General features: G+C 38.5%; 1 protein-coding gene across 2 annotated transcripts in view; it reads left to right on the top strand.

Moving 5' to 3' along the window:
* The window catches only part of lrba (LPS-responsive vesicle trafficking, beach and anchor containing), a 217,505-nt gene extending 206,053 nt beyond the window's left edge, over window positions 1–11,452 (top strand). For both annotated transcript variants that reach the window (XM_083532443.1, XM_083532442.1), the window contains 2 exons: window positions 9,221–9,372; window positions 9,581–11,452. In XM_083532443.1, the coding sequence (XP_083388569.1) occupies window positions 9,221–9,372; window positions 9,581–9,671 (243 nt within the window). In that variant the 3' untranslated portion in view covers window positions 9,672–11,452. The remainder of the gene's footprint in view (window positions 1–9,220; window positions 9,373–9,580) is intronic.
* The last annotated feature ends 2,638 nt before the right edge of the window (window positions 11,453–14,090 follow it).

Raw genomic sequence — 14,090 nt, 5'->3', positions numbered from 1 at the left:
AACATATTCATTTTTAATCACCACATTATCTGTGTAAAGCTGCTTTAAGACAATGTTCATTGTTAAAAGCGCTATACAAATAAAAATTTATTGAATTGAATCTTCTGCTTCTGCAACCTCTGAAGCAATGTTGCAGCACTCATGTGTCTGTTTTTTGAAGCAGCTTCTGCACCTGACTCACAGCACAAGGACTCAACTTCTTAATCGACCCTTGTAAAGTCTGTTCTAAATGGAACCAGTCTGGGAAAAGCTCTGTATGACCCTGGCCACTGTACTATATCTCAGATTCAGGGTGTTACTGATCTTCTTATAGCGTAGACCATCTTTGTGGAGAGCAACAATTCTAATTCTCAAATCCTCAGAGAGTCTTTACCATGAGGTGCCATGTTTTACATCCAGTGGTGCAGACAAACACATGAACATGATGAATAGGACATGAGAACGACCTACAGCTGTTATCACTTAGGGTGTACTCACTTTTGTTGCCAGCTATTTGTACAATAATAGCTATATGTTGTTATTTTTAGAGGACAATAAATCTGTACTGATATACAACTTGCACATTGAATACTCTAAAATATATCAAAGTTTTCTTTAGTAAATTTCTATAGTATTAATTTAGGATATACTAAAATGGTTGCTGAAATGTAAAGGGGTGTACTCACTTTTTCTTAGATACTATATGCATATATATAAATATATATAATGGATGGTAATGTTCGTCGATTGGCATCAGTGCAACGGCATAAAAGTTAACGATGTGATGCATCAATGTTAAAAAAGTGTGCATCGGATAAAAGTTGGCATTTTGATTTCTCCTCACTAGACCTTTTGTTTTTTTTGCACTACAAAGGCCTGTTGGTGAAGGAGTCATGTGTTAGAAGTCAGAAGGCACTTAAGTAAATTTATGATTTGCTGTCTGTGTGAACCGAAGAAATAAAAGGGAACCGTCAGTACCATACTGAATTTTATAACATCGTATTTTTTCCATTGAATCATCGCATCTGTAGCTGCTTCATATGTATCTTTAATGTATTGTATTGTTGGCTATGCATCAATATGCATCAATGCCTTAGTTATGGAGTTGCACATCCCTAATATATATATATATATATATATATATATATATATATATATATATATATATATATATATATATATAATATATATATATATATATATAATGTTAAGGAGCTGTGTGTGTGATACAGTTTTATAGATGTATAAAAACAGACTTTTTTGAGAGAAAGCGAAGGCTGGAGATGTCAGTGAAGCTGTGTGTGTGGGGGTGTGTTTGTGGGTGCATGTGTGTTTGTATCTTAATAAATAAGGAAGGAAGGATGGAATGTCTGGTCTTGTGCTCAGGAGTCCCGCTCATTATTAAGGGCGCTTGGGAAATCAGGTTCCACTCGTTCTTTTGTTCTGATTTTTGGAACAAGGCATGATTAAAGCACTTCGTACGCTCTGGACTCCGTCTGCCCTCCTCCCTCTCTCCATCCCTCACTCCCTCCATCACTCCATCTCTCCTGCTCTGAAAGGGCTGGCCTTTGATCTGCAGTGTTACAACATGACAGAGAGACTAGAAAGTTTGAGAATGGCCTAGGGGAGAGAGAAAGCGCACGTGTGTGTGTGTGTGTGTGTGTCAGAATATCTAAGAGCAGTCGTAGTGTGTGAGAGGTCACATTAGTCACTAACGGGCAGCGCTCCCAGAAATCCACCAGCTCCTTCTTTCTCCATCACTTTCCCTTTCCTGCAGGCCTGGGAAAATCCACAGAGCACACACATACACACACACACTTGCTCTCTCTGTCTTTCTCTCTCTCTCTCCCCACACCTGTTTCCCATTAAAGCAAGCAGCAGCATTGCCAAATCCTGATTAGCTTCCTCCATTAGTGTTCTGCAGCTATTTGTTTTCATTTATGCTGACATGTGGAGAAAAAACCCCTCCTGCCTCAATGATGTGTCTTAGAGCACCACATGCTAATCTTGCTAAACTGCTAAACAATCGGCTAGCCTAAAGACCCCTGACCTGACTTACAACTATCTGTATTCCACCTCTCTCCATCAGTAGTGCTGCTGCAGTGCTAGCGTTAACTCACGCCAAAACCATTAGCTTTCTAAAATAACTAACACACACATCATCCTCATAAAGTGAAATATTAGTGATGGCAAAACAGACATAGCAAAATTTCTTTTTTAAACATATCGGTCTCCTGCTCAGGATGCTAAATGCAGGCTAATCAGTTTCAATCATAGTGTTTATTAGCAAGCTTAGGATTTTTTAGTGGAGGTTGTAATGTAGGAAAGAAATGGATTAGTATTTATTTGTTGTTTTGAGACTGAAAATCTCTGGCTGAATATGTTGAGGTGATAAAGTGCTAGCCCTGAGGAACATTTTGACTAGCTTTATCAAATCACATTCAACCCTGGTTAAGTGCTAGCGTTATTATTATCCATCCAGGCTGATTAATGGCCCAGCTAAGCATGCTAGTGTAGCTAAACGCATTAACCTGACCAAACATTAAACAACTGCGACAGCTATGATCAAATATTCTCTCTTAGACACACACACAGAGGTCAGTGAAAACTGTTTAGAGTAAGCTGCTTGGATGCAATTAGCATCATTGTATAAGTTAGTATAAGGACAATTGGATGATTTTGGTGTTAGCAAAGATTCACATTTTGTTAAAAAAAAAAAATATTAGAATGAGATAAAGTTGTATTTGATACTTCTGTAGTGTGCAATGCATTTGATTAATGCTGTGTATAAAGCAGAAGAAATAGAAGCGTACATACAGCTGTTTTTGGTGTGTGTGTGTGTGTGTGTGTGTGTGTGTGTGTGTGTGTGTGTGTCACCAGAGTGTAACCCTTTTAGCAGATTCTTTCTTCCTGAAACATGCAGCCATATGTAATTGATTGCATTAATGTCTCTATAAATCCCTGGCCTTGCCCTCTCCAGACAGACTTTGGGCCAGAAGAGACAGATTAGAGAGGGAAAGAGGGATGAAAAACGGCCTGCGCTCTGTTTGCTGTCTCTGGGGCGAAGGCTCTGTTTAGTCTTACACACTCACCACGGGTCTGAGATGTGAGTTGTGGCGGCCATGTTGGATCGTTCCTGAAAGCGACGTGTGATTTATACCGACTGCAGCGGGAAAAACAGCAAGCTTTTTTTTTCCCCTCTCTCACATACATTTTGCCTAGATGTTATTTATAAAAACATCGTCAGCGATTGCTGCATGCTAACCTGCTTGATTTTATGGAATATATGGATTAATCCATAGTTTGTGAGCAGTCTATCAGGAAGAGCCAACTGGAGGAAGAGTGGATGGATGGATGGATGGATGGATGGATGGATGGATGGATGGATGGATGGATGGATGGATGGATGGATGGATGGATGGATGGATGGATGGATGGATGGATGGATGGATGGATGGATGGATGGATGGATGGATGGATGGATGGATCAAACAATTCTAGTGATTAAATTCAATGTCATTCTTAGCACAAAAAGAAAAACTGATAAATGGATGAATTGATGGATAGTTCGTAGGATGACGGGATAAACAGGTAAACAGGTCAATGAAAGAGAGGACCAAGAGAATCCCAGAATTGGGAGGAAGACTATGAGCACTGTATTGCTGTGGACTATTTTGAAGGTGATTGTGTGTAAACGTAGATAAAGTACTTTCTTGTAAACAGAGCGAGTCTCTTTTTCGTACCACCTTGTAGATGTAGATGAGGGGATAAAATCACCACTGCTAAAGATGTGATTCCTTGTGTAATAAAGATGTGTGAACTGATGGATGGAACACTCAGTAGCATTAACACAATCATTCTTGGCACAATGATGGATCAGTGAATGGATGTTTGGATGGATGGAAGAATGATCAGATAAATTGATAGACAATCTGTTGAATTTACTGGTTTAATAGGCAGGAAGGTGATATTAAAAGCGTGAGTCACTGTTGGCTTGAATATAGATATTCTGAGCAGCTCGATTGCAGTTTCAGTCTATTAAGCTGAACAGAAATAATAAACAGTAAGGAGCATTAAAGCTCCTTTAGTTCCCGGTCATGAATGACAGCAATTACAATCATTTACTTTGAAAATTATCTATATAAACAGAGGGTATAGAGTGTACAGTAGTAGCTCTAATGCTGACTTCCTGACGTGAGTGATGTTCTGCAGTGAGTCCACAGTGAATAAAAAGCCTGCGTTTCTGCAGTAGTATATTATCAATGTTTCCTAAGGGACTCTTCACAGTATAACACAACCCACACTTGCAGAGGAAGAGCAGATGAAGGAAATAAATCTGTCTCTCTCTGGTCCTGGCGCTGCTGGATTCCGACGCCAGAGCGCCAACGAGAGAGTTGAGCTAGAGGCGATCTGTTCGGTCGAGGTGAGGTGAGACGGTTTGGCTTAACACACGCTCAGGCGGTCCACAGGGGGCATTAGAGAGTGTAGCACATCCATCACTCCTCTGATCCGCTCACTAAAAAGAGAGCCTAATCACTAGTCTAAGGCTCCTTCCCAAACTCGTGTAGAATGTCGGCCATTTTTTTTTCCATCCCAAGCACCGCTCTCAAACTGTAAATAATATTTTGGAATATTTATATTAAAAATGTATCGATAGTGGTCTTGCTGGAAGACAAGCAGATTTATGTGCTTCATCCTATATGGTGCGACACCCTCTTACACACATCAGTAACTGGGTCATGTAGCAGGTGTGGGGCATTTTGGGGAGTTTTTGCCTTTAAAAATGCAGGAAATGTCATCTGAGATAAACACTGGGTTTATTCAGTTCAATTTATTTTTATTTGTATAGCGCTTTTAACAGTGAACATTGTCTCAAAGCAGCTTTACACAGATAATGTAGTGATAAAAAATGAATATGTTCTTTATAAGTGTGTCTCTGATGAGCGAGTCCACCGACATTTTCTCGCAAATGTGGCGAGAAAAAACTCCCCGAGATGGCATAAGAAAGAAACCTTGAGAGGAACCAGACTCAAGAGGGAACCCATCCTCGTCTGGGTTGCACCGAATGTCCATTTATTGCAGATATACAATGTTGCGGGGTACAATGATGATGATGATCGGAAGCGAAAAGTAGTCCTGAATCAATGAAACAGACTGTTGACCTTAACCACAGTCCAATCCATCCTCAAAGCTCCCGTTCTTACTCTGGAATTTCAAGGAACCACCCAAGGCGTTGATGAGAAACCGTCCCAAGCTGCACAGAGTGGCCTCCAAATGAAGAGAACACTATCCAGAGGCAGGAGTTTATTCTGTAGGCTTTAGAGTTTTGGGTGTGGGTATGGTTTTGAGGTGGACATAAAGAGCAATTGCAAATGAGACGCATTTCATCGCCACATTATATATATTATATTACACCACCAACACATTTGCTTTTTATTGAGAAAACTCATTGTACAATTAATGCAATGAGTTAATTGACTATAAAACTTGTGCAAGTTTTGCTCATTCAAATGGCCAACTTTGTAAAATGATAAGCGAATGTATACATCTCAACAAATGTACAGAGATGTTATTTTTTGATTAGTAGCCAAATGAACATTCTCAAACTACCGTCAGAGAACCGTTAAAAGTGCTTTTTCATCTTGACTGCAAAACACAGTTTTCACCGTACATTTTTATTATAATTTTTTACTAATTTGGTAAACGTTCTTAATAGTGCACATATCTTACTATGTTTTAATTACTATGGTGACGGGCAGAAACTAGCACCTCCTCCCTCCTGGTTGGAGAATTAATATCCTAATGTTTTTTTAGCAATCAGACTGACACGGTCCTGATGGCCATATTTAAAGGTACTGTGGGCCGCTAGTTGCCCATCCCTCACCTACAGTATAATCGCAAGCTCACCTCAAAAGTACATTTTACATGAATAAAAAAAAAGAAAAACAGCGGTGTTGAGTGTACAAAAAAAAAAAAGCAAACATTTGTATTTTAAAATAATTATAAAATAACGGTAATTTATTGTATGAGAAAGTCTGGTGTGTCAGAGAAGTATGTGAGGGTGGTGCAGGACATGTATAAGGACAGTGTGACAGCAGTGAAGTGTGCAGTAGGAGCGACAAACTGGTTCAAGGTGTAGGTTGGACTGCATCAAGGATCGAATTTGAGTCATTTCCTGTTTGCAGTGGTGATGGACAGGTTGACGGACGAGGTCAGACAGGAGTCTCTGTGGACTATGATGTTTGCGGATGATATTGTGATTTGTGGTGAGAGTAGGGAGCAGGTTGGGAAGAGCCTGGAGAAGTGGAGGTACACGCTGGTGAGAAGGAGAATGTAAGTCAGTAGGAGTAAGACTTGTGTAAAGAGTAAGTACATGTGTGTGAATGAGAGGAAGGGGAGTGGGTTGCAGGGAGAAGAGGTGGAGAAGGTGGAGGAGTTTAGGTACCTGGGGGTCAACAGTGCAAAGTAATGGAGAGTGTGTTAGAGAAGTGAAGAAAAGAGTGCAGGCAGGGTGGAGTGGGTGGAGAAGAGTGATAGCAGGAGTGATTTGTGATAGAAGAGTATCTGCAAGAGTAAAAGGGAAAGTTTATAGGACTGTGGTGAGACCTGAGATGTTGTATGGTTTAGAGACAGTGACATTGATTAAAAGACAGGAGGTGGAGCTGGAGGTAGCAGAGCTGAAGATGTTGAGGTTTTCGTTGGGAGTGACGAGGATGGACAGGATTAGAAATTAGTTTATTAGAGGGACAGCGCATGTAGGACGTTTTGGAGACAAGGTGAGGGAGGCGCGATCGAGGTGGTTTGGACATGTACGGAGGAGGGACATGGGGTAAATCAATAGAGGAATGCTGGGGGTGGAGGAAAAAAGAAAAACCAAAGAGGAGGTTTATTGATGTGGTGAGGGAAGGCATGCAGGTAGTTGGTTTGAAAGAGGCAGATGTAGAGGACAGAGTAGTGTGGAGATGATCTGCTGTGGTGACCCCTAATGGGAGCAGCTGAAAGAAGAAGAACGGTACTTTTCTACATGCTGATTAAGCAGGTGGCTGGTAGTGTCTGCACCAGTTCACACACACCCAGTGTTATTGAGCATCTGTTACTGAAGAATCTAAAACACAGGAAAACACAACAATCACATGGGTCTATTAATCATGTCTGTAACCATGGAAACTGAGTTATTGCATTACAAATGTATTATGAATGCAATAACACAACACTAAACTAAAAACAAGAGTAGAAAAGAAGCTAAATATAAAAGCTATGCATTATGGGATTAGTTGCTGTAGTTGTGTTGTGCGATATAAGACACTTTATGTAGCAGCAGTGCGTATGAACTCACTGTGAAGCTGTAGACGTGTGTGATTGAGACAGTGAGCTCAGAAATGTGCGTTAATCACGCTAAGCATCCCGATGACGATGAGCAGCATCATACACAACATTGCCAGACACAAGGACGACGTGCAGCTCCGACACAGCACCATCCTTGGGACAGGACATGGGATACATCTCTGCTCTTACACACCAGACAGAAATATACACACAGCCTATTTATTAGGGCTCATTATTTTATCTCAGTCTATCTAATATAACTGTGTTTGTCTATAAATGTGTCAATAACTATAACTCTCATTTGTCCCTTTGTCTCCATCGATATGTTTGTAATTTTAGTTATCTAATGTTTCCAGTCTATCTAATTATTTATGAATGCTTATCCATCTGCCAATCTATAGGACTGTATATCCAATTATTTGTCTACCTGCTTCCATCCTTGTCTTTCTGTTTATCTAATAGGTTTGCATTGTGTGTGTATGTTTCTGAAATTTTTTTGGCTTTGCTATAAGACAACAAATATTCCGTAACAAACTTAGAACATGGCAGGTTTGGTTTAAACCCATCAAGTTTTCAAAACATCTTAATACATTCAATTCATTTTTATTTGTATAGCGCATTTAACAATGAACAATGTCTCAAAGCAGCTTTACACAGATAATGCGGTGATAAAGAATGCATGTCTAATCGTGGTTTACACTTTGCATTTCACCGTTGATGCTTGTTGTTAGTTTTTACAAACGATGAACAAACATAAAGCCAAGAAAAGTGTCTTTGGAACAAATCAAGCAAAGAGACAGGAGGGATGAAGAGGAAAAACCGCTGGTATGATTGCAACCAGATATGCAACAGGGCAGCTTAAGAAATCAACAGTTAGTGACATTCTGATTGATAGAATGCACTCAACATGCACACACACGTGGATTAAGTCTTAAATACGATTTGTTTTGCGCATGAATGAAAGCTGCTAGCGCTATAGATTCTTTAGCGTTTTATGTATAGTTCCAAGAATTTCTCTTAAAAGGAGAACATTCTGACATTTTCACATATTGAGGGAGTGAATGAAAGTTATGAAGGCATTTGTTAAAGTATGCTGAAATAAGTAGCACAGTTAAGTAAATCATATCCTTAGAAAATATTTTATTAAATGTAAAACACACATTTATATTAACCAAATGGGGTTTAACAAATTGTAAATTATATAAAAAAAAAAAAAAAATAAATAAATCCAATTATTTAATACATTTTATTTGTGCCAATTTAATTTAAAAAGTGTATTGAATGAATGAATGAATTTTATTTTTATTTTTATTAAATATTTTATTTAAATTTGTTTAAAAATGTAAACTGTTCAAATGTTGACAAATTATAATAATATTAAACTGCGTTAATTAAAAAAGACAAACAATTGATATCAGCACATCGGCATTTATTTACCTTTTTCTGAATGTCCTGTTCTCCTTGGCTGCTCCCTCCAGCTAAGATTAATGTACATTCCTTCATCCTGCCTCGGCACATGATAGTTCTCATACATTATCATCTTGATGAGGATTGTGTGTCATGTGCTTTACCTGTGTTGCTGCTCTGGACTGCTCTGTAACTGCAGTGTAGTGTGCAATGTAAGCCAGTCATGTGACATTCATCAACGCGGTGTGGTCTCATTACAATCCCCACAGAATGACCTACGCTGCTCACATCAGTGTCCCTCATGAACTGTTTCATACATATACACAGAGTGGTAATGAGCTGAGCTGTGTGTGTAATCACGTGGTGTAACAGGTGAAGTGTGATGCATTTTAATGTGGTCGTCCATGTTTAATAGCGTTAGTGTGTTCTATACACCTAAACCATTTTTTGTTTTTTTTCTGTGTGTGTGTGTGTGTGTGTGTGTGTGTGTGTGTGTGTGTGTTTTTAGGCGATGTTATTGAGTAAAGATGGTCAGTACCTGCTTTGTGGAGGAGAGCGCGGTATTCTCACTGTGTGGCAGCTCCATGATCTTAAACAGCTCTTCACTTATCCAGGCTGCGATGCTGCCATTCGCTCAATGGCCATAAGCAGTGACCAAAGGCACGTGCACACACACACACGCACACACACACACACACAGAGGTGCCATACTTCCATGTTACTATACAACGGCTATCTATACTGATACTCATCAATCCCAATTAATATTAATAATTCTCTGTTGATCCATACCATAATAATCACCAAATTGAATTATATTCATAGAAATGTAATGATTCTCATTTTAAATCTGTCTCTCTATATATAGATGTATCATTACCGGCATGGCGTCTGGCAGCATTGTTCTCTTCTACAACGACTTCAACAGATGGCATCATGAGTACCGAACCCGGTACTAATGCCCGTTTCCACGGTCGCACACTGTAACAATGATGGCACCGGTGACCGTGGCAACAGACCAGTTGACCCCTGAACACTGAATGTAATCAGAATAGTGTAGTTATTTTTAATAAAGAGTGTTTTGTAGATCTCGAATTTTCTGATTAAATATAAAATAAAATTAAAAAAATCTATTTTAGCTCAATTTTCACCTTGAGGCTATCGTGAATGCGTAAATATAAATATACAGATTAAATATTAAGCATGTGCCGATAACGATAATATGGCTCGAATATCACCTGATACCAGGTCTCCACGTTATAACGATATCGTTTCGTTAATAAAGGACTGCCGTCCACCATGTCGAATAACATCTAATCCTGTACTGCCTTCAAAATAGTGCACACGTCATAAATTTGTGTGAGCGCCGCAAACTGCACAACAAACGTCAGAACGTGTCCAATCATGACCGATTATCGGCACATGCTTAATGAAATCCCTTTATGTGTGTTTTTCTGGGTGAGTGGGCTTTTTTTTTTTTTTGTCGTTATCCTGTGACTGTTATCTTCAGCAAACTCTAAATCTGATTAAAAGGGAGAATTAAGCTACAAACTGCAGAGTAACTCAGTCAGCTGCCTCAATTCCAGATTCAAACTCTTATAGATCATTAATAGTGAGCCTTGTCCTTTATTCTCTCCTTTATTCTATGCAAATGATGTTACGTGAGGCGAAATCGCGAAAACGAGCGCGTTAGAAAAATCACATCACCAGTTTTTACAGATCAGTTCTATTTAATTAGTCTTTAACTACTCAGCGTTCCATCATTTCATCTGGATTCTGTTCGAATGTGGAATAACATATCGGATACACGTTGTGCGATCGAAACCAGCATTTTAGGTGAAGTACGTCGAGCACAGGACGTCACGTGACCAATCTGTGAAACAAACTTAACTTTAGCTCTGCCGCTAGCTGAGTGATTAACAGTTAAACTTGCACGGTGTCAGCTGCAGCGTGAGCTTTGGGGTCGACAGCAGAATTTTAACTTTACTTTTATGTATCATTATTACAGAGAAAATCCTGACTCTGATGGGTTTTTTTCTTCATTGGGAGCAGCATCCGTAATGATCTGTGCTCTATTTATGTTTCTTAAAAGGGCTTTAATTTGAATATCAGCAGAAAAATTGCAAATGATATAATTTTGTGTGTGTGTGTGTGTGTGTGTGTGTGTGTGTGTGTGTGTGTGTGTGTGTGTGTGTGGAGGGGGTGATGCAAGTGGATTGCAAAATATATTATTAATCATCTTTTTTTTTTTCTCCCAAACATCTGTTGATTTACCAAATGAGTCCTGGTGTGTGTTACTGTAGCTGTGTACCCATGTGAACAGGAAGTGATGTCATCAGTAAAATCTCTTTAAAGCTTCATTCGATTAATGTCTGCACTATGAAAGAAAGCTGACATGATGTTCACTGTATGAAGTGTACTGAATTATAAACCTTCAAATGAAACACTGGAGCGTAGGGACTGGGCATTGTGCCGATATCGCGAGCCTTTTTCTCATTCCATGCCTTTTGATTGGGACACAGCCTAAACATGCCGTCTGCTTTGGCAGCGTCCTCCCGTGTAGAACCCACAGGGAGGGGTGATATTTCACATCCTCACTATCAACACATGCTTAGTGATGAGGTCAGTCAATGATGCCTACTAGTTTGTTTTTGTTTTTTTGTGATGTTTTGTTTGTTTCCATGACAATCAGAATTGAAACGTGACAAAATTGAAATAATAAAAGAGTTTTATAATTGAATTCAAATCAAGTGGGTTTTGTTTTTACACTTCTACCACATTCCCAAACACACTACAACTCGCTGTGCGCATTCACTCAGTAGTGCATTTAAAAACATTGTTATACTCCTGCTTTCTGATGATGAGCTCACCATCTTCTCATCATCTAAGTCCTTATGGCGTCCCAGAGTGCTTTCTCCGTGCTCCAGGAAGTTCCTGATGGCATGTGGGAGCAGAAATGAGAGCGATCAACACTGCTACAAAACAGATTTTAGTTAAATTCCAGTTTTTTCTCAGTTGCTTTGGAGCATTTCTCGAATCATCTTTACTATTTGAAAACCAGTATGTGCCAAATATCAGCCAAAAGTGCTATCTATAAGCACAACCTGCATGGTGCAGTGGTTACAGGTTGTGGTTCCTGTAGGTGGAGGTGGTTGGATCCAAGCCTTTGTATGGTAATCCTTCAACAAAATATGATGGCAAGCCTACAGACCACCATATATATATATATATATATATATATATATATATATATATATATATATACTGCAAAAAAAAAAAAAACTCAATTCACCCACACTTTTACCAGAGTTAATGAAGCACATAAAACATAACAAATATTTCGCCCCCTAGAGGACAAGTTGAACAGATATTTGAACTCAATAGTCAAATAAGTTCAGGGTAAAAAGCCCAAAGGTTAAACTCTCCAATTGTAACAGGGCTGGTTTTGCCAAAAATAATTATTCATTAATACAGCATAAGTATTCAACGCCCCCTGTTGGAAAGAGAAAGTTACTGTTGCAAATTTTCATTTATTTACTAAACAATCTCCATATATCAGTATATTTGACAGTAGCTAATAGACCAGAGTGTAAGCTCTATTTTAAAATTACATCGCTCCATTTTGCCCCCTAGCGGAATAACAGAAAAATGCTTTTTTTTTTCTCCCAGTATTTAAATTCTTGTAATCATGCATGATCAATACTGACTTAACTCAGTCATTTCAACATTCTACAAAAATTCACAGGTCTACAGCACAAGACGAACACAAAACTTTGCTTGTCTTAAGATTTAATCATACGGAATCATGATCATTACTACATAAGTTTAATGTTTGAACCGATGTTTAAAACAATCACGCTTTAAATAGAAACATCAGAAGAAGCAGAATAGCCTTTATTTGTCACATATACATTACAGCACAGTAAAATTCGTTCTTTGGATTTAAATTCTTCGAAGCTTACTCTGAAGCTGTGGTCAGAGCGCATTGTCAGCCATGATACGGCGCCCCTGGAGCATAGAGTGTTAAGGACCTTGCTCAAGGACCCAAGAGTGGCAGCTCCCAACCTTCCAATCAGTAACCAGTGCTTAAACCACTGAGCTACAAATAAATCCAGTGAGCATTCAGTAAGCAGATAACACTTAAGATTATAGCTACACCTAGTAAAAGTTATACCAGAACCTAGTTGATATTATTCCTGAACCTGGATGAGATTATACCTGAACCTGAATAAGATTATACCTGAACCTGTTAGAGATTATACCTGAACCTGGATGATATTATACATTAACCTGTTAGAGATTATACCTGAACCTGGATGAGATTATACCTGAACCTGAATGATATTATACATTAACCTGTTAGAGATTATACCTGAACCTGTTAGAGATTATACCTGAACCTGAATGATATTATACCTGAACCTATTAGAGATTATACCTGAACCTGTTAGAGATTATACCTGAACCTGAATGATATTATACCTGAACCTATTAGAGATTATACCTGAACCTATTAGAGATTATACCTGAACCTGTTAGAGATTATACCTGAACCTGAATGATATTATACATTAACCTGTTAGAGATTATACCTGAACCTGAATGATATTATACCTGAACCTATTAGAGATTATACCTGAACCTGTTAGAGATTATACCTGAACCTGAATGATATTATACATTAACCTGTTAGAGATTATACCTGAACCTGAATGATATTATACCTGAACCTATTAGAGATTATACCTGAACCTGTTAGAGATTATACCTGAACCTGAATGATATTATACCTGAACCTATTAGAGATTATACCTGAACCTATTAGAGATTATACCTGAACCTGTTAGAGATTATACCTGAACCTGAATGATATTATACCTGAACCTATTAGAGATTATACCTGAACCTGTTAGAGATTATACCTGAACCTGTTAGAGATTATACCTGAACCTGTTAGAGATTATACCTGAACCTGTTAGAGATTATACCTGAACCTGAATGATATTATACCTGAACCTATTAGAGATTATACCTGAACCTATTAGAGATTATACCTGAACCTGTTAGAGATTATACCTGAACCTGTTAGAGATTATACCTGAACCTGGATGATATTATACATTAACCTGTTAGAGATTATACCTGAACCTGGATGATATTATACATTAACCTGTTAGAGATTATACCTGAACCTGTTAGAGATTATACCTGAACCTGTTAGAGATTATACCTGAACCTGTTAGAGATTATACCTGAACCTGGATGAGTTTATACCTGAACCTGAATGATATTATACCTGAACCTGGATGAGTTTATACCTGAACCTGAATGATATTATACCTAAACCTGGATGAGTTTATTCCTGAACCTGTTAAAGA

Source organism: Silurus aristotelis, assembly GCF_946808225.1.
Source record: "Silurus aristotelis genome assembly, chromosome: 27".
Classification (NCBI taxonomy): Eukaryota; Metazoa; Chordata; class Actinopteri; order Siluriformes; family Siluridae; genus Silurus; species Silurus aristotelis.
This window is presented reverse-complemented; position numbering and strand designations above follow the sequence as displayed.